Below are 22,033 nucleotides of genomic sequence, written 5' to 3'. Positions count from 1 at the left end.
GCGTTTTTTTAAACAATATTATCTTTCTGAGAAGTTACGTCAGGTAAAAAATATACATTATTTGTTGTGTTGAATGATATGCGGAAATTCATCATAAAGGTCGTATGATTTTCACACAAGAAATTCGATGCTGGCACAATATTAATTGTTCGTAGCCCGAAGATAATTAATAATTAGGTACAGATGGCAAATTTTTTTTAATATCTCTACACATAACGTACTTCTACTTCATACTGTCATGTCACTTGTAATCCACTACGCATTTGAAGTTTTTTAGCCGTATTTTGGGATCTATGATACGCCATTAGTTTTTCTTATTACCATCCCAGTTTGATTTATCATAATTTTTCTATCATTATGCCGTACAGAATTATTCACGTGTTTATACGCTGTCGTGTCTAATACAACCATCTATATTATGTTAACGTATTGTACAATAACAAATGGGCTAATCTACAGGCAGATACATGTAACTATGACATAATGTCAAATGAGACTTTTCTAATTTTACAAACAGTGGTGCCAGAATTTCAGGTGTAGCGTTCTAATTATACGTATTAGAATTTTAAAACCATTCAAACTAGACTACAAACGAAGTTCTTGTAACGTAAGTTAATACGAAGATGAGAAAATAGGAAAAATGTACAAAAATATACTGTGCAGTATGTATCCAAATCATCGACTAAATGTTCACGTCACGAGCTTTTTCTAGATCGTTGACTTACTTAGCTTACTGAATAAGAAACTTCGGTTTTCAACTGCGGCATTCTATTTCGTCTAGTTGAAGACTCAGAGATAACAAACCAGGTATATAGGAAGTTCTATTGAATTGGACAAGCGATTTATTCATCAAACTGGTGAGAAAAGTAGAATTGTTTATTGACTTTTTGGTTTGACACGTCTCTTCATTTATTCATTGACAATCGTCATTGAAAAAAAGTCTGCTGACTCAGCGCAGAAAGTGTTAATAAGCAGTAGGTATAAATGGACAACAAAAATTGTTTAGTGCACGAGCGCCAAGTTGATCAAACCGAGATAAATTTTTCGATAAATAATTCGAATTTCAGAATTCTGTTTAAAACTACGAAAGTTGTTTTCTTTCGTACGTATTAACACGTTTGCATTGTTGTCAACAATGATAATAATGTTTCGTTTTGAATTTTACAAAGGCCTGAAACGAATCGGCATGTCTACCGTAGGTACTTGTATCATTGTGGCTACCGCGGAGCGCAGTCTTAATATCGTGTACCTGATACTCAGAATTATGTATTAGATCCCAAGATCATGGAATTCCTGTTTGATTTTTCAACACGTGACTTATTGAAGCATGGCGATTTTAACGTGTTTAACATTGTCATAGCACCAGACGCGTGATCTTGCCGAGAAACGGATACAGGGCACGTGATTTGATTTATATGGAGCAGAAAATTAGCTTTGTATCGCCTCTACTTTTTATTGTTTGAATAAACTGACCTTTTACGGTTCAGTTAGCAATATTGATGCTGGTGTGTTGAATATAATGTAGATCATTGCTCTAAAATAACATCAAAAAAAATAATTATATGGTAAGGTAAGAATCCCACGCCGATTTATTGTTACGAATCCGACAAAAAGTTACGACTACAGATTATGTTACTTAACATATAAATTGTAGTTATGCCATCGTAAGTGTAAAGGAAATGATGTACACCGTCGATTTTTTCAGACGTTGTTTTTAGAGGCTTATTCTAATTAGGATGACTTTTGAAATCCAGCTACTATATGTATATGCACAGTATAATTATCTCTGTACAAAACTTATTGCTCGATACTTTTCTCGAACAACATTCAATTACTTCAACATCGTTTTTCAACGTAAGCCAATGGAAAATAATACGACTATCTGCGAAAGAAAAAACTAGGTACAAGGTGAAACGGGAAAGCGGACGGTATCCGTAAAAACGTGTCCATTAAATTCTGTAAGGTCGACACGTCCAATTTCTTATTTGTTCTCTGTAACCGTACCGAGATCTTATTCTTGTACATGATAATCACCGACGCCGCTGCACCGTCCTACATTTACTCGTAACTACGACACATTTTTTTCTTCAATATTCATAAAATCGCAGTAATGTAGTTCTATGGCTATAGAAGTGATTCATGGTTGTCGAATTAATTGGTGCCTTTTTTTTTTATACCGAGCTGTGAGGCATTTACTTTACATGCAACGACAGCTTTATGATGAGTTACCGTCATAATCAAAATGTTCATTATTTTTACATAGCGATCAACCCATCCCAGCAAATTCCTAAATATTGCACTGCGTGGTTCAGCAGCATCTTACATATAAATGTATAAATTATTGGGAAATACGAATAGCTTAGACATTTTTTTAAATAGTACTAAACGACTTAATTACGCTTGTAACAATCTAGTTATTGTTAGCGTCAGCTTACGAGCAACGCAGCACGAATCGGATTCGTCAAGCTGTTCAATGAGTGAATACTTGCGCATAATTATGATGCAAGCGTTTTAGAAATCAAGAGAATGGTCAATGGTATCTGAAAGCAGAATCTTTGCCTGTAAATCGTGATACATTACTTACGGGATACGATGTTGGAAAACAAATATATGATATTATACTTGCACATTTTCACATTACGGGTAAGCAAGTTGAAAAGATAAGAATATATAGTTATTACCTTGCATTACATGACACATACATACCTATTTGTTTTAAAAGTATCTGCACCATTTTTCCCCAATGGCGCAACTCCGCAATTATGCACTTCAAGCTTCGAACGTCTTTTTCAATATCATGTTTTGTGCTAACAGTGTTTGGATGCACCTTCCATACAGTTTATATCACCGTGTAATTACGGTCTTTAATGGTTTCGTAAGCATACTTAAACAGTAGCCTTTTTAACCACCGCAAAGAATGAACAGTTTTATCTAAAGAACGTCTTGCCTTAGTTCAATTTCATATAATATAGAAACTGACATTCTTCCTCCTTCAATTTACATAATGCTCAATGCAAACGGCAACCACGCTTAATTACTGCGATGTGTTAAAGCTCGTAAAGTTTTGAGTGACGCAGTTATTTTACGAAACTTTTCTCATCAACGTTTCAACTGATATAAATCAACAAGCATATTTGAATGTAACTTGAATATATGGCAGTTCCTCAATCATCCTTCCGCAATTGATGTAATTTTTGCTGTAACAATATGCTGACGAAATAATTATGGCAACGCACGGAGTTTTCATAGTAAATACCTCTTCCTTATACGTTATAAAATTAACTAAGTATACTCAATACATTTTTCTATGGAAATACCAATTCAATATTGCGTATAATCGCGGAATAACGAAAAGTCGATGTAAAATCTGCGATTTTTGTAAAAACGGCGCATGACATACATGATTAATATTCGTTGGGTGTACATGTAGTATAGTAGTTATTTATAATCTGTCTGACTTAAATTTTGATGGTATGAAAGTATAAAGTATGTAAACGAATAATGTAGTCTCAGATTGTATTACTATTCTGCTCATACAATGCACAAATGATGACAAAAGTATCTAATCGGTTTCCATCTATGGCGACGAGATGTGATCATCACGAGTCCGTTTGTAAATTACCGTTTATTACATGCTACAGCCTTTACAGCCATGATAGTTTTATCGCTATCCAGGTAATATGGCGGAAAAATATATACGCCGAAAATTTTTTATGCTAATTCGACCGATATGTTTAATTTCATGAAGCTATGTGATGTGCAAAGCTTAATTGTTCAAACAGATTTGATCCAAGTGAAACATTATCACAAGTAGTAAATGTATAATTGGTTTGATTTTCATAATTCTCTCATGGTGTACATTAGTTTTATTTTCCTCACGGGAGGAAGAAATATTGGATACATGGCACTACGGCAGTGTCTGTTTTACACAATACTGACCTTGTTTTCAGAGAAAATAATAATTAGGATAAATATATTGCGCTTGCAAAGCTAATATGTTTCATTCGCCAACCGCAAATATAGTAGTATACTGAGAATAAACTGCCTTCGTACATCAAGTCTTAGAATTGATATATACGAGTATACTGCGAAAAAAAGAATTAAATATTCACGGAATATCTCTGCGTCTTCTGTCTGAATTTCCACAAGGAAATATATTATATTCCATTGGCATGATAGTTTTCGATCACGACTCGAACCTTAATTTTTTTCACATGCCTACACAAAATAATTTTGCGTGTTCCTCATCGTAGGTTTTGGTTTTGTCTCTTATTAACGAATGAAAATGGGAAGGTAATCTTTGGAGATTCTTGAATTGACAAGGCAAACATTTTAACAAGTAATAGTATGAATGATTTAGCAAAAGATTCGCGGAAATGCAATCAAAGAACATTTGAGAAATTTGTAGAAAAGTAGCAAAATTGCTACGTAGAATCACAGAACAATGCCCAACAAGTAATTTAAAGTTATGTATATTTTCATTTTCGTATACCCGAATCACGACTATAATATTTCAGTAATGAACATCTTCATGAAAAAATGATGCTTTCCCGAAACCAATTAAGGAAATTTAATGAAACAACATTTTATTGTCTTGTCGCAAAATTTACAACGTTTTATACAACAAGTATTCACTATTAGCGAGCGGGCCGTTTAGATAACGGTTCAACGAACCGATTTCGAATGAAATGTAAACTGGATTTTCATTCTCTGTATAAAAATTTTTCGGACGACATCCAAATAATTTAATTCTTTGGTCATAAATAATTCAGATTAGGTGGCATAAATTTTAATTTATTTTTTTTATTTTCGCCAATGACAGCAGCTATGGGGGAACACTTAATCGAATGATAGTTGAAAGTTTTACTCTCACAATCAGATGCCGAGTACGCGGTCGACGGTCGTTTGATGCCACAACCCAAGCCAGGGTCTATTCCCCGGCTCTCCTGATCTGTCCTATCCCCCTACCTATCGTATGCGTTTTTTCCCGACGAAAATCAGTGCGATGACCTTTGCCGTCTCGCGGATTCTCACGCAGCGAGAGCTAGGGACTTTTGCCTTTTGGGGTTGACAGTACAGGCTTTGTTCCTATATTTCCGTTTCGAGTTGACCCTAAACTAAAACGCTATTGGCCTACTAAAACGATGCACGTGATAGTCTAGTAACAATATTGATACAATCGACCCCTCCGCATTTGGCTGTGTTCCGTCATTAATGCCTAGTAGTGAAAACCTGGTCAGGACAATGAGAGTCAGTTAATTGTACGGTAGCGTCATATAAACTCGAAACTGATAGCATCGGTGTGAGTCACTGGATTGAGTCGACGATGGGGTCGCGTACGGAGTCGCGAATGGTGCGGACGAGACGTCCGTCCCTCTTTCAGGTAGTGGCAGAACTGACGTTACGAGTTTCGCGATGGACTAAGAGCGACTCGCACTTCCGTTCATTGGAAAGAAGCGCATTCCTGACTGACGGATGAGTCTGCGCAATCCGCGCGTTGGAGTCGCACGGTGATTGTGATTTGCTTGACGGTTCTGGGTTGCAGTAAATTGGAAATTCATTATTGAAAGCCTTGGACTCGTCGCATAGAAATTATACACCTCGTTTAACCGTCGTGAAGTTTTTTTTTTTACCGTTCTAGAAGAACGGAAATTGAAACACCGTCTAAAGGGGTGCGGAAGAGTAACGCGAGTGCCGTCAAAATGTCGCTGGAAACAGCAACGTCGATACAGTGATCATTTTCTGTTTGGAGTAAAGGTAAGCGAGTGAGAACTACGACCATTTTTGAACCAACTTTAGTACCTGTCGCAAAACGTATAACTACACCTCATTTCTACAATTGAGTGTCTCTGCCGTCTTATATGTGTATTATTTTTTACACCTTTCTTCGATGTTCCTTGAATTCTTTCCCTTATTTATGTCTTTAACATTATCAAGTATGCGAGCTATGGCGCGTTTAATTAACATTGAGGTGATAATAAATATCTATCGATTCAATGTTTGTATTTATTTTCTCAGGTGTAATCAATCGTGCAGAATAAACGTGTATCCGAATTTTTATGGCGGTAAAAAGCCGAAGAGTTAACCACTTTCATATATGTACGTTCTATTATGCCCAAGCTCGCTATTCTCTAGCAAGCTGTGGAGATATTCCAGTAGAGAATCTTGAATAAAAAAGCTATTTACAGATCGACGGCTCGTCGCGTCAAATACATATCTGACGAAATTTTTTTAAATTCTTACATTATTTTCCCTCTTATTTTTTTCACGGAACGAAGAATTTAATCGTTTCTGCTAGGAATTGATTATCGCGGATGCATTCCACGAAATTAATCATCATCGTCTTGTATTCAAGTTGTAATCCACGTATGCACATAATATTATCCCATTCTTATGTAATCGGTGTGTGATATAAAATAGATTTTATTTGAATTATTGTACTCAGCACACAAAGGCAATCAATAAATGACACGTTTAAAACTGATTCTGCTAAATACTTGAGGAGACCGTTATGCACCCAATAACACCTCAAATTTAACCTGTATAACATAAGCACATATCACTTCATATCTTTTCCAACATCAATTAAAACCATGTTTAATCTTCCTGCTTATTGCGAGAGATTTTTGTATATAATAGCTGGCAATGCATATGCATACTAAACTTAATCCGATTCATTTGTCTTTTGCATGGACTTAAAGCAGACAAAAAGCAAAAGTAACTGGTGGACTAAAATTTGACTGACCAAAATCCATTTTATCTTTCTCTTTTTAGTACTACCCGTGTGAGTTCTTTGTTTCGGCTATGAATAGTGGATAAAATGTTAATCAATGCGGTATTTATTTGACATCAGAAGTTTTGTTTATATCAGCCTTGGTAGTCATATATATCCCTTAAGCAGTGGTCAGGATACTTTGTCTTTACACTTGGTGATCCTGTGTCTAATTACACTACACAAATTTACAATAATATTCAAACAGCTTATCTAATCTCATTAAGAGGGGATGGGGGGCTTTTTTCCCCACTGCCGACGCTTGCTTACATTGTTCACAAAGTTGCTTTTTCTGCATGACAAAAATGTACATTGAAATATTGTGATAGTACACAAAGAAATGTGAAGAAGCTACGAATCACACAAAATCGAATTGTAGTAATTCCATGTTTTTGTGAATTTTTCAAAACAAATTTGAAGCAGAAATCATTTCTGTCGAGCTTGAATTATCGTCTCTTTAATTACTAATATCCATTACTAATGGTATGGCACCATAGAAACTAAGCCTTGTCATAAAAAGAAATCGGAAATATTATTTCACGCATCGAAGGAAGCTTGGGTTACAAATTGGGAAGGTGTTCTTAGTCGCATCGAATTTCAACATCCAATTATCCTTTAACTTCACGCATTGACATCACGCATAATAATCAATTTGCTGATTTAGCGTCGATAATGTCAGTCACGAAAATTATTTATAGAAAGACATCAAGAACCTGAACCAGCAACAAATTTGAGCAGGAAGATTAAACAAGCTACCTGTGTAGTATTGCTGCCAGAAGATATTAGCCAAGGTGGCATAGATCTTGTGAAGCTATGGCTACTGCTGCTAAGGGGCGAATTGGCCAAGTCCTTGCCTGGCAGATATCATCCAGATGGAACTTCTAGTAATTCGAAACAGTTTATTAGTATAAATTGAACACAAAATCACATTACACATATATTCTTTCAATACTGTGGAAGGTAAACCTTACACCTCTTTATTAGAACGAAAAGAAAAATATGTTTGTGGCATATATTTTGCAAGGCAGAAGTTAGCAAAATTAACATAACGAAATATTCAAAAAAAATTTACCATTTTGTAGTTTTAGAATTGTTGATTTCGAGGAGTTAAGTTTCCATGTATGGATATGTGTTGCTCTGTTATAGTTTCCTGAATTTAAGACATATCTTATACACTATACCAGCATAAATTATACCATTTTAAATGTTCAAGATAATCTAATAGAAATTCAAATGTTGCAACAAATTTCACGTCAATTATTTATTGCAGTTCACATGATTGCAAAACTGTGCTTAATTTATAGTAAGGCTAAAGAAACAGTGTCATTTCAAATACATATACCTAAGTAAATAGTATTATATTTTTTTTAACGTTTTCGTCAATTTATCATTATACTAATCTCGAAAGCATATCGTCATGCAAACAGTCTGAATTCTCACCAAGTGTGTTTGTATAATATTAAACCAATACCTCAAAATATTTTAATGATTCCTGTTGCGAGAGTCTCTCCTAGGTTGTGCCTAAAATTTTTGTCCCTCTTGGCATGGGGTGGATATTCAGCGGCCCCCTGCTTGGATAAATTCTCTCAAGTACATATGACTCTAGAAATACCTAATAAGACGAATAAATTGGACCAAAAGATACTTGATATGAAATACTTATCGCAAACATTACGTGTATTATTTAATTGAAAGTTGATTGATGAATTCCAAATTCGTGATCAACAGTACTAACCTGACATATGCATTTAAGGTACCTGACGAATTGTGCAATTCCACAATAAAAACAATGGTCTCCACACGTCAGATGAGCAGTGTGGGAAGTAATAACAGTGGAAGTGCGGTCGGTGATGGCATTGCGGACACTGGGACAATTCGCAAGAATCAAGTGCAGACACAGCCGGGACAGTCATCTACAGCTCCGGTTGTAGAAAGCACTCCAGCTCCGAACACTCATTTCTTTGATCTACCCGTTGAGATTCAGGAGAAAGTACTTTGCTATCTGGACTTCAATACCATTGCCCACTTGCGTCCCGTAAGTTTGCATCGTGATATACAGATACATCACATTGTTCCACATTGCGAATATAACCAGAATCAGTTATGGAAACAATGTTATTGATGCTTGTAATGACAAAAACAGAGTACTCGCCAACCTGATAAAAATACTAGAATCTAGGAATTATCATTTTGTAAAAGTAAAAATTCCGTTAGTCCATAAGTGTGCATCTGACGTAAGTACAATTTTAATACCTTCGTCATTTTTCGCCAATACTGTCTCAAATTTAATCAACAGCTTATTTGATTCATTACTTCATTGACTTCTGAAACTTATAATTTATTATATACATTTTCAAAGTAGAAAATTTTTCTTACAGCCATTAAAAACTTTAACTTAACGCATCAATTGCATAATATCATTGGACTTGTGAACTTCTTGTTGTTTCAACAATTTTTGCAGTTGAATCTAGCTTGTCAAAGTACATTGCATTACTTGGACAACTTTTTGTTTTTATAGTTCGCATTCTCTGAAACTGTGTTCATTGAGGCACTATGTATTGAAAAATTCCATGATGTGTAGTAACAGCTGTTATTTCCAATTATTTTTCTCAGGTGTGCCATCAGATGGATCGAGTGTGCGGGTCTATCCTCAGCTCAACTTTTCAACGTCTGCAAACACAAATGCTTTGTCGTTTTCAGGCAATTAAAGCACAAATGCCTAGACGTGAATCCGCTAGACGAAATCATCCACTGGCTTGCGAATCTGATATTATAGAAACCTTGCATATGCGACTTACTCTCCTACAGATGAGCTTTGGAAAGCACATAGAACGCAAACATTGTTGTTTCTTTGCAGGAGAGGTAATTAAATCATACAAGTCTCATCCCTTGCTAGTGGAGCATTAAAAATAATTATCAGTAACTTACGAACTGTATACTGGAAACACCTTGAAATCGTCAAACGGCTTGGAAGCCAATTGAAAATAATGATAATAAAATAATACGTTTGATTACTTGCTTCCTAGATTTTGGATGAGGTGTATCGTATTTTACATTACATCCGAGTTACTCCAAAGCTGGCTCGCCCTTACAAAGTGACTGATGAATTGTTTGACCTTAGTACAATGGCCATGGAGTACTTCAAAGAGCGCTTAGAGCCAACTCTCCCTGAAATACCGTACTTTGGAACTGACTTTCTTGATCTCGCAGGCACCTTTTCCTGTAAGTTATTTATTACAAATCAAAACGAACTTAAGAATCCAATTTCAATTTTGCCTGATACATATTTATTTGATAAAATTACAGCTCCTAGTAATGTAAGCAAACCATTTATGTGCCTGGATTCTGCGCCTTTGAATGTTGGAGGTGGCAAAGGCGGTGGAAGTAGTGGGGGCGAAGGCTCGCCACCCCATTCTTCTGACGATCCTGGCTTGTTGGAGTCCAACGTCGCACCTCCGCAGTCTAATATGGTCTTGCGCAAACGCATTCGAAAAATTAAACAGGGAATGAAGCGATACAACAGCCAATTGACATTGATGCGCAGAGATTTACGCGGATGCAAAGCGAAGATAGCTGAGCAGCAAAAACAAATTTTAGAATATGCTAGCCGACTTGATGATAATGATAAGAAAAATGAAGAAACTTCACGGAAATTTAGCACTCTTCTACAGGTATAGTTATAAACATCAACTTTCAAATTTTTTTAATTTACAGGTGTAAGGCTGAATCTAGTGACCAGAGTTAGCACTCGATCGCGTTAAATTTCTTAAATATAGAAAATAACGCAGTTCATTTTTATTCTTATACTTGTACGTATAGAAGTATCAGATGTTCAAGGTATTTGACAAAATTTCGATTGTCAGACATCATCATCTTGCAAACCTTTGCTGATAGCAGAAGCTTTGTAATTGATTTACAATACTATCATAATCTGTTATTACGCATAGAAAATTGTGTTCTTATGTACCATATTTGTACAAGCACATGTCTTATACATAAAACAAAAAAACTAGATTTTAGTAGTTCCGAAAATCTGTTGATTGAAATTCAAATTTCAACTACAGAAATTCTTATATTTCTTGTTACTTAATTATTTATTCATGTAACCAAGTTATCTGGAATGGGCTCCTTTTAAATATGCATGGCGCCTTAAATCGTGCTATGAAATGTTAAAAAGAACGATAATGTTTACAGATATTGAAATTTTATATCGTGTCATAACGATTTTTCTTTGTCTAGTTATTCTGTTTTGGATAAATCATTTGAACGTCATTGCGTCTCACTAGTCATGATAGTTGCCTAAGCCTAACATTTCTCAGGACCATCATCTCTGTCACGTGAATATTCTACAGGAACTAAACAAATGCAAAACAGAGCTACAATATTGGCGTTCTAAATCACCGGCTATCCCGGCCTGTCTGGGATGCGGACAATCGATGCCGATCCCATCAGAGGATTTGCAGGCTCTGGCGAACCAAGGTGTCTTACCGGAAGCGTTGGGCGAAACCGTAGATTTTGTTCCAATAACAGAGGCTCGGAGCCCCTGCATAGAAATGATACCGGTTCTTCTGAGTCACCCAGCATCTGTAGAAATGGCACCACCAAAAGCACCAGCACCATCTAGCTTGACTAAACGAAAATCTGCTGCTGATGATATGCCAAGCGATGCATGTAAGAAGCCACGACGTTCGTCAAAATCTCGTCAAGCTAAACGCTCAAAAATCTAAATCAATTCTGACCACGGTACAAATATCTAACTAACATCTTGATCATGATGGATCTGTAACAATCAAAATTCTGTATACCGTTATGTGGCAATGAACTTAGACAAATCAAACTAATTAACAATATTCTTACTGAAATATCTTGGTCAACAGTTTCTTGGCTGTAGTTTTATAGATGGCTACTTCACATGATCAGCAATGAATATTAATTTCAGATTTGCCGGTATTTTTATTATGCTTGTGTCGATCTTAAAGTGTAACGTGTCGTATTACCTGATGAAATAATACTATTCGTTGAATACTGTTAAAACATAATGTATACAGACTTTGTTCAGGTCCTCTTTAAGGATAAGAATATTGTTATTATTATTATCAAGGCACCCAATGAAAATAGAAGAATGTTAATAACGGAAAGATGCCTGTTTGTTATTTCGAATTCTGATATTTGTACATCCGTAAATATCAAAAGTTACGAAGCATTCTTTTTTTAGTTGCGTCCATTACTTTACTAAAATCTTTTTTGACATTGAATTTAACGTTTAGTACCCTTTAAAAGAAACTGGTATTGATTGTATTGCCATCTTATCACAGTTCGCAAATCTTCTATTTTCTTTGGCGACTTGACATGCACCAGTTTTTATCTGATTTTCAGTGATACATTTTTTGGTGAAGTCTAAAAAGAGCCTTTAATTCTAATAAGTTTTCTTAAACATTTAGGACAACACGGGGACGGCCATATGGAAAAAAATAATAGAGTCTTGTTGAAAACATACATGTATAATCATTTCTTCGAAAGTGAAGTATTTCTGGATTTTCTTTCTTGAACAATTTTCATGGTGGAACAGTATGTTGCATTACAAGTTGTTTGAAAATTGTACAAAGAAATTAACTTCTGTTCAATTTGTTGTTTCACAAGCTAAATCCGATCATGAGCCATGTAATAAAATTCCGGGTGATGTGCCTTTGTCTGCTCATATTGTTTTACTAACAAACCTTATCTTAACAAGGAGCAAAACAAATTTGATGCAAAAATTGTCGTTACTTTATAGCCACCAAGGTTTGAGAATGTTTTTTCAATGCAATGATCGGTACCTGAGGGGTTGAGTGAGACTGATTAATACACCTACTTAAGGTCAAACAAACACTCATATCAGTCCATTATATGCTCCATCTCTTGCGGGAAATTTGGATTTCATCCATTTCAAAGCAGATAATTAGTAGAAAATGATTAATTTATACGATGAAAGAACATTGGTATAATCAAAGAATTGCAAGTTTTCTTTTCATTGCATATTGACAGAGCATCTAGAGTGTGATTTTAGAGACAACGACATGTACAGACTGTGCATGAATCACCGCTTTCAGTAATATACCTTCGAAATTTCAGTCAACATACCGATGGTTGCGTAGAATAACCGGCTATCTCGAGTCAGATTTGAAAAACCGGCTATCTCAAGTTAGGCTTCAAAAACCGGCTAATTCGAGGTTCGCTTGATAAACCGGCTATCTCAAATTAGGCTTGAATAACCGGCTATTTTGAGTAAAATTCAAAAACCGGCTATTTCGCGTTTAAATTTTTTTGGCCGTAAATTAAGTTGGTAGCACTGTCGGGTTGAATACAAAATTCGTCAGCGCCTCACAAAATTCATACGAGCTCCGTTTTAATTTTATTAAACTTAATTTACGGTCAAAAAATTTCAAACGCGAAATAGCCGATTTTTGAACTTTACTCGAAACAGGCGTATATTCAAGCCTGACTCGAGATAGCCGGTTATTCTACGCAACCGTCGATATAGGACGTCTATAGCTGAAAATTCGGTTCAGCTGATAGGTACAGAGCTAGTTTGAAATTAAATTGATTTATTATGGTTCATATTAATTATTGTCGACGAATGATATCTAAGAGTTACTTAAGTACGATAATAATTTGTACGTACTGTTCTTTCCCCCCATTCGTGTATTTATACATTGGACCAGATGGCGGCGAGATATAAGAGAATTGTATAAAATTAAAATATTTTATAGTACCGAATCTTATCCAATATAATACAACAGTCTCACAGTCTCAGTCATATGATCTGAGCAAATATCGCGAGATAGTGCTACACATTACTGCTAAATGCAATACTTTGATTAACCGCTTTTGGCTGCTAAGAATTTTGATTTTCCATAAACAGAGAACTTAATGCTCACTCAAATAGGTACGCCCCAAAAGTCGTTTCATACTTGGTAGTCATTTTTGCACATACTCTGAATGTACGTGAATATAGAACAGTTAATTATTTGTCCATTTTGCACTGATTACCAATGGTAATTATCTCAAGAAAAAAAAAATGAATAAATAAAAATAATGTAGCTAGTAATTGTGAGTTAATATTATTACTGATCATTACAATAAGATAAATTGAATATTGATAATAATTAATAATGAATATACTTCATATTTATATATGTATATATGCATATAATATTATACATAATTATGATGAAATGTATCATATTATATTTATATATATATATGTATATATATGTATGTATGTAAACAAATATAAAGAAAAGGCTATGGAGCATTTTAGTTTAAAGTCTAATGGAACAATAAGATATAATTAATAATTATTAATAGTAAAGTAACTATCAAAATATATAATTTTTTATCAATGTCAAATGAGAAATAAAACGAAAAGGTGAAAAAAAAACTAAATTTAAAAGTGATGAAATCTTATTACTATATGTGATGCTTTATCGATTTAAATCGCGGGAAAGTGACCTTTATTCAGACAAAATTGACGTAGGGCGGTTTTGGCTAGAAAATGTGTGAATTTTATTTAATGTTTTGTAAAAAAAGATCTCAGAGACCAGTAATGAATAATTACCTCATCAAGCAACGCTACGAGCTCAATAATTTATGGATTAAAATCAATTTATATATTGAAAATTTAATTATTTCACTTATTCACCTATTTTTCTTTCAACATTCAGACTAAACTTCCTGTGTTCTGTTTTACTCAAAGAGACTGGTGATTTTAGTTGAAAATTACCCTAATCATCAATTATATTATTTATATGTTATATAATAATTGAATTTTGAACACAACATTGACATCCCAATTCCGATTTTATTGCTATAATCCGAAATGATGAATATTAGCATAATTCTATTGCAGGTGAATATTTTTGTGATCTCAAGTTATACGTTAATATACGAATTACCATTCAATCAAACTTTATCTTACTTGTATGATATTTCAATGTATCTGTATTGATACATTATTTGAACACATTAATGAATAGTTTGTTATTTTATTTTTGGTGTTTCCTCAATGCTGGCTTCTGAATCCATTAAAGTAGCACCGTATAAAAAAAAATCTATATACATGTATATAGGTATATATATATATATATATATATATATATATATATATATATATATATATATACATGATAATATTGTACATACAAGTAGTGTGTTGAATGTATTTAAATTAAAGAATACAATAAATACACAATTAGCGTTAGAAGTTAGCAGGAATTTAGGTTGTGCTTACCAGAGAACACAGCAAAATGTTTTTCTTGAAATCAAGCGATTTCTCTTTTCATAAAAAGCTAACGAATTCATTTAAAAAAATCATTACCATATTTGTTAAACATGTAGAGTTGGATCACTATTGCTAATTGTCGTGGGTAAAGCAATAGCCGGCAAGCTCATTGACCAAAGTCATATTGACTAAGTAGAGAAAATATCAGAATTTTTAAATTCATTACTATTTGAGTGTATTACGCAACATTCGCCTGTGGAGGCAATTATAATTCCATCACATGAAAACACAATATCCCCACACGCAATACATATGTCACACAAGTTTACACCAAATTAAAAAAATTACAGTAAGAATAATATATAAATCGAATTTGAATTGAATAAAACAAAACTAAAAAAAAAAAAAAAAAAAGTTATAATTATATTATCATATATTTGTTTTATGTGTATTAAAGCGAATGTAAATATATATATTAGATACATCACATAATAAATAATAATTTAACGTAATGCTGTTTTTAATCTTTTGTACATAATGCTTAGTTACCCAACGCAGGTAATACTTTTTTTAATTTCGAAACGTATCAATCCTGAAATTGTTAAAAAAAATGTATCTTATAAAATTGTACCAAATTGATATCCCTCGAAAATACCGTTCACGATTCGATTGATCCGGTGACGTCGATTTTATTACATATACTCCGTTTGAAATTATTTAAAAAATATTCATTTATCCATGATACGATCTGTTAGTTATTTCTCAAATTGTAGTGCAAACTTGGAAGCATCTTTAGATATATTACAAAATTTTTACCTTTTCTACGCCACGGAAAATTTATATCGCAAGGTTGCGAACCGAGTCCACGTTTGAATCTTGTACATCCTGCACCAGACAGGTCACAGGGTGGACGAAAATTTGTTTTGTCCTTTTCGTCTGCTACTCGAGCACGTGGTTATGTTTGACAGTTCGTAAAGTGAACAACAGTTGAACACACTGGCGCATATTGCGTTTCCGCGTTTATTCCCGATGAAAGCTGTTTCGTCAAGATGGCGCGTCGAAACGGTAACAAGAAGTGGTCAGCAGCGTTATGAGTATTAAAAAGCTAAGTTATCGTGTTTTTCGAAAAGATATCACGTCAGATTGTTAAAAAATATTGCAAATTTATTAAGTACCACATGATTTACGCCGACTTCTATCAACGTTCGACAAATATTCGATCTGAGGTTATCGCGCCCAACATATAGCCGACTTTGCTTAATCGTTGAGTTAAGTGCGTATATGCAATACTTATCTTATCAACACGATGGCCGATCTACCGTACAAAGACGGATACGAACCCCGTAAGTATTCGTACTTGATAGTTCTCCTTGCCTTTTTGTTGTGTATGTTCTCTTCTTTTTCTATTGCAGTAATCCTAAAAATTAACACTCGTGTCAAGGCTATTGACTGCAGATTAGGTATCTTATTGACGTATCATAACGGGGCAAACCTATTTAGAGACAGGGATAAAGTCAGTTTATTCATTTCCACGGTCACGTGTACGCATACTAATCTCAAAATTTGGTAATTTGGTTATTTTCCAGTTTTCCTTTGACTGTTTTTTGATTTTCTGTTTCACAAATATATCATAGAACACACGTACACGATTCTCTTATATGATCCAGTGATTACTGTTAACATAGTTTGGTATCTTCTGATATTCTAAATCTCGTGAATCTTTGTTGCTGTAGAAGGAATGGCGATGCACAGCGGAGCAGGATCGGATGGAGATATGAAATTGGAGCCATCTAGTCCTACCGAAAGATATACCTTTTCCCGATGCAGTAGCACTGGTTCCATCAATACTCCTTCGTCATCTGCACATAACACTGGTAAAAGAACATACTAAATTATACTTCTGTAATTTTATTTAAGACCAATTACTCCTCCAGGGTAATATGTTTGTTGAATCACTATATGAAAATTTTCAAACATACATACCGGTGAGTTTCACTGTAGGATCTATTTTATTGTTTTTCAGAAGATGAAGACAGTGACAATAAAAATTCTACAATCAGTTACAAAGAGCGTCGCAGAGAAGCTCATACTCAGGCAGAACAGAAACGAAGAGATGCCATAAAAAAGGGTTACGACTCTCTTCAAGACTTAGTTCCCACCTGTCAGCACACAGATTCATCTGGCTACAAATTGTCTAAGGCGACAGTTCTTCAAAAATCAATTGACTATATACAGTTTCTCTTGCAACAAAAGAAGAAACAGGAGGAGGAACGTAATGCTCTCCGAAAAGAGGTCGTAGCTCTAAGGATAATGCAAGCCAATTACGAACAGATCGTCAAGGCTCACCAGACCCAGCCTGGTCATGCTGAGGCACGCGTATCGGACGAAGCTAAATTCCAAGTGGTAATTATGTCTGGTTTTAATTGGTACATTTCTATAGTCTGATGCAAATACGGCGTAAATAATTCTAACAATTCACACTTAAGTGGAGTATTAGTAGTATTTGGCCAGGGCAAGTAACTATTGAAAGTCATTTTTAGATTTAAGTTGAAAAATAATAATTTCCGCTAAATAGCGGGCAATCTTTGAGCTCATCTCACATTATAATTTGTATAGTTTCAGGCAATTATGGACCGCTTGTTTCAAACTTTTAGCAACGTTTCAGTAGCTAATTTTGCCGAATTATCAGCCTGTGTATTCAGCTGGTTGGAGGAACATTGTAAACCGCAGGTAAGATCTACATTTGTGCTCTGATATTAAAACTGAGAAAATGAAGCAGAGGGTAACAATCGAGTATTCATACACTTTGTCATTGCGTTGAAAACTAGAACGCGTAATCCACCCTATCGCAGCAATGCTAGATTCACATTAATACCTAAGAAATCTCGATTTTATGACGCAGAGTCATTTTTATTGTGCACGGCTTAATTTTTGAATAACCCAGAATAAGATCGAGAATTGTGAATAATATGAATAACGAAATAAGTAATTAATTAAGTAATATTTTTTTACAGACGCTTAGGGAAGTTGTGATATCCGTTTTACAGCAGTTCAACAACCCTATCAGCTAGTCAATGGTATAAAATAACTTTAGATTATGTTTATGCTTCCAATTGTTGATCAACGATCTTGAAGTACTATTGCAATTCAGAAAACAAGCCATTCCAATGAACTTCTGTGATTGCCAATGGAAGCCTATTGAAAATTACCTCTCAGTTACCAGAGAACATATAAATATAAATATATATACAGTTGTACCGTTCACTTGTTCGCCCTCAAGCAATGGAACAAACTTTGTGATTCTAGCTCGTGTGATAAGTACCTAATATAATTGATCACCATTGGATATCAGATTGTGAATAACTCCATAAACAACCTGCAATTACTATGCATATACATTGCTGTATTATATTGTCTTTTACTATATTGTACATAAAATGATATACATATATATTTTGCTTCAACTGACGCGATTTAATTGATAATTTGACGTTTTTATTATTCGAAAAGAATTTACGTTGCTAAATATCAAGTTGGAAATCTGTTTGCGGTAAAAATCAGTATAAATATTCCAATTTCTTGAGGATGATATTACGATTTTACTATTCTTATGGGAAAAAGTTTTGAGTATGCCACAGGTGTACAGGAGCATTATCTCTATTTGAATTTATGAATAAGTTTGCGCGCGCAAAGAAAAATCTGCGCGCATCGTTGATGTCGATCAACATTAAAATCCGTAAACAAAGTTCACGTCGAAAGTAGAAAATAGAGATGCATAGTCATCCAAAGAACGCAATTATTTTGCTTTTATTGTAAAGCAATTGCAAAGAATTTTAGTTGCCAATTAATAATAATTTAAATGTACAGTGATTTCAGGGCAGCGCATTTTACAGCGTTGTACGTTCATAGATAATTTTACACATTTTCAGAGGTTTTTCTTTTATTATTACAAACTATAAACCGTTATGTATGTACCCACGTTGTATACATGTTTATCTACATGGAATAGCTGTGCTATTCTTGGTTTCAATCAACAATAAAAATATTTACATTGAAATATAATGTTTCTGACGTTTATTACTCTCGGGTTATACGCAGATTTTTATTACAGAAACAATCGATTTTACCCATCACGATATAACGTGTAAGTGGCCGTTTTCACCTCGAGTATGGCTCAAACGACATGATTAATTGATGCCCCATATACATTTGAGCCCCTACACTAACACCTTGTTACCATTCGCTACTGGTTCAAGTGTTGTGAGTTATGATTTTGCCATGAATGAATCATGAAACGCGTCACTCGCGATGTTTAGGTATTCCGCCCACGGCTGACCAAAACACCGTTTCTGCCACTGCGTTTCTGTTCTCATGTCAAAGCCGCAAATGCATGTAGTTGTAATGAGGAATAAGTAATAACGACTTCAGTCGCCTTTCCTATAATCCAGTCACTGAGAAAAGTAAGATTTCATTATTTTGTTGACAGCAACTCAAGCATGTACTTTTAATTACACTAATGACACTTCTGAGTGCGAAATAATGGTTTTCTTAGATTTTCAACCGATTCGAATATTTATTTTATACAATTAAAAATTCAACTAATTTACAACGGGCCTTCTTTTTCTCATTTATATTTCTTTCGAGCTGAACAAAGACTGTGACGAATATCTAATAGTTGTCACATTCACACGTAAAAAAAATTGACTTCAATCCAACAAGGTTACATTTTCTTTTTCGTCTACAACTAGACACTGCACGCAACATGAATTTACAGTGCACATCTTTTCGCATAACCGCGTAAATTCACCGATGATTACTTGTTGGTCCAACAGAATCCTGAATATTTATTTCCAATCGACACATGACCCGTGGAAATTTAGTGTATAAAATGAATTTACCACCATTCAGAGACCAATTATTTTTAATATTATACATAAATCAGAAACGGGAATGAAGGTGTTGCAAAAAAGGTAGGAATGCATGTTATATACTTTTTATTTCCTTGATGTTAATAAAATGTTTTGTTTACTTACTATTGTTATGCTGACATTTTCCAATTCTTATTTCGCTTGAATGAATGTGATTTCAGCTGTCACGCATATTTCTCCATCAAGTATATATTGAAACTTTCACGTTCTACGTAATCGTCTCATTATTTATTACAATAAAAGCAAACTCCTCGTCGCAAGTGCAACGGTAATATGGTGTAAGAAATTGAAATCTGCATGATTCTTTTCGTTAACGATACTTCAATCTAAAATCGAAGTGCATTGCATATTGGCACCTTGTATATGGACATAATGCACCGTATATTTACCACATTACATTGATAGATCATTTTGTAGTATAAGACTGTGTAATACACACGTCGGGCCCAAATCAATCCACCAAATGGAAGTTCATGAGTAGAAAAGAAATTAAACTAAACGCCAAGTATTACAATCAGACACCAATATAATCAACTTGAGTGAAAAAGAAGAACCGTCTGATTAAAATACAAGTAATTGTTACTGCGTGGATAAACCAAGTTTCGCGACGTGCGTCTGAAGCGTGTTAATGTGGCAATACCTTTGCTCTCGCAGGGTACAATAATCAATATACGTATGATCGGAAATAATTTGCAAAATTGACGAATCTTACAATATTGAATCGGAAATTCTCACGAGTACTTCGATTGCAACAGTGGTTACAGTTAATTTGGATTGCCTGACAAAAATTAGACTCTTTAGAACGTGCCGTGAGTCACCTCGTTATTTTCCCGAGAGTCGGAAAACCTATAACAACATATTTATGATATTAGATTGACCGTATTTCCTTGTTTATTTAAATCCACAAATATCCCGTGTCGCATATAATCATTACGCCACGAACAGTTGGCGTCGGTTTCCATAGATTTATTTTACATCTACAGAGAAGAAGCCCACCGCAGCTGCACATCCAATATCCGGTTGAGATGCTTCATCGATCGACTAACATACGTACACGCAATTATTATACATACTCGTCGCACTGTAATTGAGACTGCGCGGAGGCAACAAGTTTAGGGTCTATTCAAAGCATTTCGTTCGACGTCGAACGCAAATCAAAATTGTCTCTGATTAATTTCAACCAGTGGAAACACGAGTATCGCCCCTTTAATTTATAACACTCGGAATCGGTGAAACTGCGGGGATATTCTAGCTAGACTTTTTCAGACTCCGTCGGCATGCTCTCCCCCTGGGTGATGTCGTTCAGCGGTATCGTGTCGAGACGCGGCCTGCAGGTTCCACCCGAACCTTGCATGGGGCTTCGAGGACTTCCTCTTCGTCGCTTCGAGCGTTCACCCCTACGGCAGCACAAATCCCTAAAGACACAGGCGTAGCAGGCGAGTAACGCCGTCATCAGAACACCTCCGACCGCGAGGGTCACCACGAGTAAAATCGAGGCCTCGTCGTCCATTTCTCTGATCCCTCTACGTACGAGTCTTCACCTTTCCGAATCTGCAACAGACAATTGTTCGATATCACATTTCACCCGCTGTCTTTGCTTACCTACAATGAGACAGGCATGAACAATACTGTTCGTTTTTCTTTTTACTTATTGATTTTTTTTTTTTTTTTTTCTTATCAAGTTATTATTATGTAAACGTAATTAATTTAATCTACATTTCTTATGCAAAGATACTCGCGTCGGAGTTCTTCAAGTTTTTATTGCAAAAGCAGCGAGCTGAATAGATGAATGCTCGCTCATTTGAATTTCAATAAGGAAATTCTAAATCCTATTTGCAATGTTCGGGTATTTGAAAGCTGTCCGATCGAACCTCCAAGAGACCGTAAGCGGCTCAGAATTTGAGAGTAACCAAATTCTAGAGTACGATATTACGATTCCGTCTACGGAGTTCACGGTACGCGGTAGATGGAACATTGTACGTTATAGATGGTAGGAAAGAAGGGGTTGGCAACGTGGGTCTTGAAACAATCGCGGGAAATTAATCAGCTTTTGTACTAATGCCTTGACACTCG

The 22,033-nt window shown here is 35.0% G+C and overlaps 2 protein-coding genes and 1 long non-coding RNA gene across 9 annotated transcripts; 2 read left to right on the top strand and 1 right to left on the bottom strand.

The window, feature by feature from the left end:
* The first annotated feature begins 5,471 nt into the window (after positions 1-5,471).
* Positions 5,472-15,305, top strand: LOC124177575 (F-box only protein 28). Of its 4 annotated transcripts, none has more exons than XM_046560085.1 (7): positions 5,472-5,757; positions 7,471-7,656; positions 8,526-8,807; positions 9,386-9,634; positions 9,799-9,994; positions 10,079-10,443; positions 11,092-15,305. In XM_046560085.1, exons 2-7 carry the CDS (start codon positions 7,645-7,647, stop codon positions 11,497-11,499), a joined length of 1,512 nt encoding a protein of 503 aa, XP_046416041.1. In that variant the 5' UTR covers positions 5,472-5,757; positions 7,471-7,644; the 3' UTR covers positions 11,500-15,305. The 4 variants fall into 4 exon arrangements, with proteins under 4 accessions (XP_046416041.1, XP_046416043.1, XP_046416044.1 ...); XM_046560087.1 differs by having other exon boundaries at positions 5,473-5,757; positions 7,471-7,732; XM_046560086.1 differs by having other exon boundaries at positions 5,474-5,757; positions 11,125-15,305.
* Positions 15,306-16,064: 759 nt separating this feature from the next.
* LOC124177779 (max-like protein X) lies at positions 16,065-19,089 on the top strand. Of its 4 annotated transcripts, XM_046560578.1 has the most exons (6): positions 16,065-16,375; positions 16,474-16,492; positions 16,766-16,906; positions 17,056-17,435; positions 17,649-17,762; positions 18,047-19,089. In XM_046560578.1, exons 3-6 carry the CDS (start codon positions 16,771-16,773, stop codon positions 18,101-18,103), a joined length of 687 nt encoding a protein of 228 aa, XP_046416534.1. In that variant the 5' UTR covers positions 16,065-16,375; positions 16,474-16,492; positions 16,766-16,770; the 3' UTR covers positions 18,104-19,089. The 4 variants fall into 4 exon arrangements, with proteins under 4 accessions (XP_046416534.1, XP_046416532.1, XP_046416531.1 ...); XM_046560576.1 differs by lacking the exon at positions 16,474-16,492 and having other exon boundaries at positions 17,059-17,435; XM_046560575.1 differs by lacking the exon at positions 16,474-16,492.
* LOC124177780 lies at positions 18,838-21,200 on the bottom strand. The gene is made up of 2 exons (XR_006869664.1): positions 20,066-21,200; positions 18,838-19,483 (listed from the first exon to the last, which is right to left on the bottom strand). It is a non-coding gene; the product is annotated as an uncharacterized LOC124177780 (long non-coding RNA).
* Between the last annotated feature and the right edge of the window lie 833 nt (positions 21,201-22,033).

This window comes from Neodiprion fabricii, chromosome 3, assembly GCF_021155785.1.
Source record: "Neodiprion fabricii isolate iyNeoFabr1 chromosome 3, iyNeoFabr1.1, whole genome shotgun sequence".
Lineage (NCBI taxonomy): Eukaryota > Metazoa > Arthropoda > Insecta > Hymenoptera > Diprionidae > Neodiprion > Neodiprion fabricii.
This window is presented reverse-complemented; position numbering and strand designations above follow the sequence as displayed.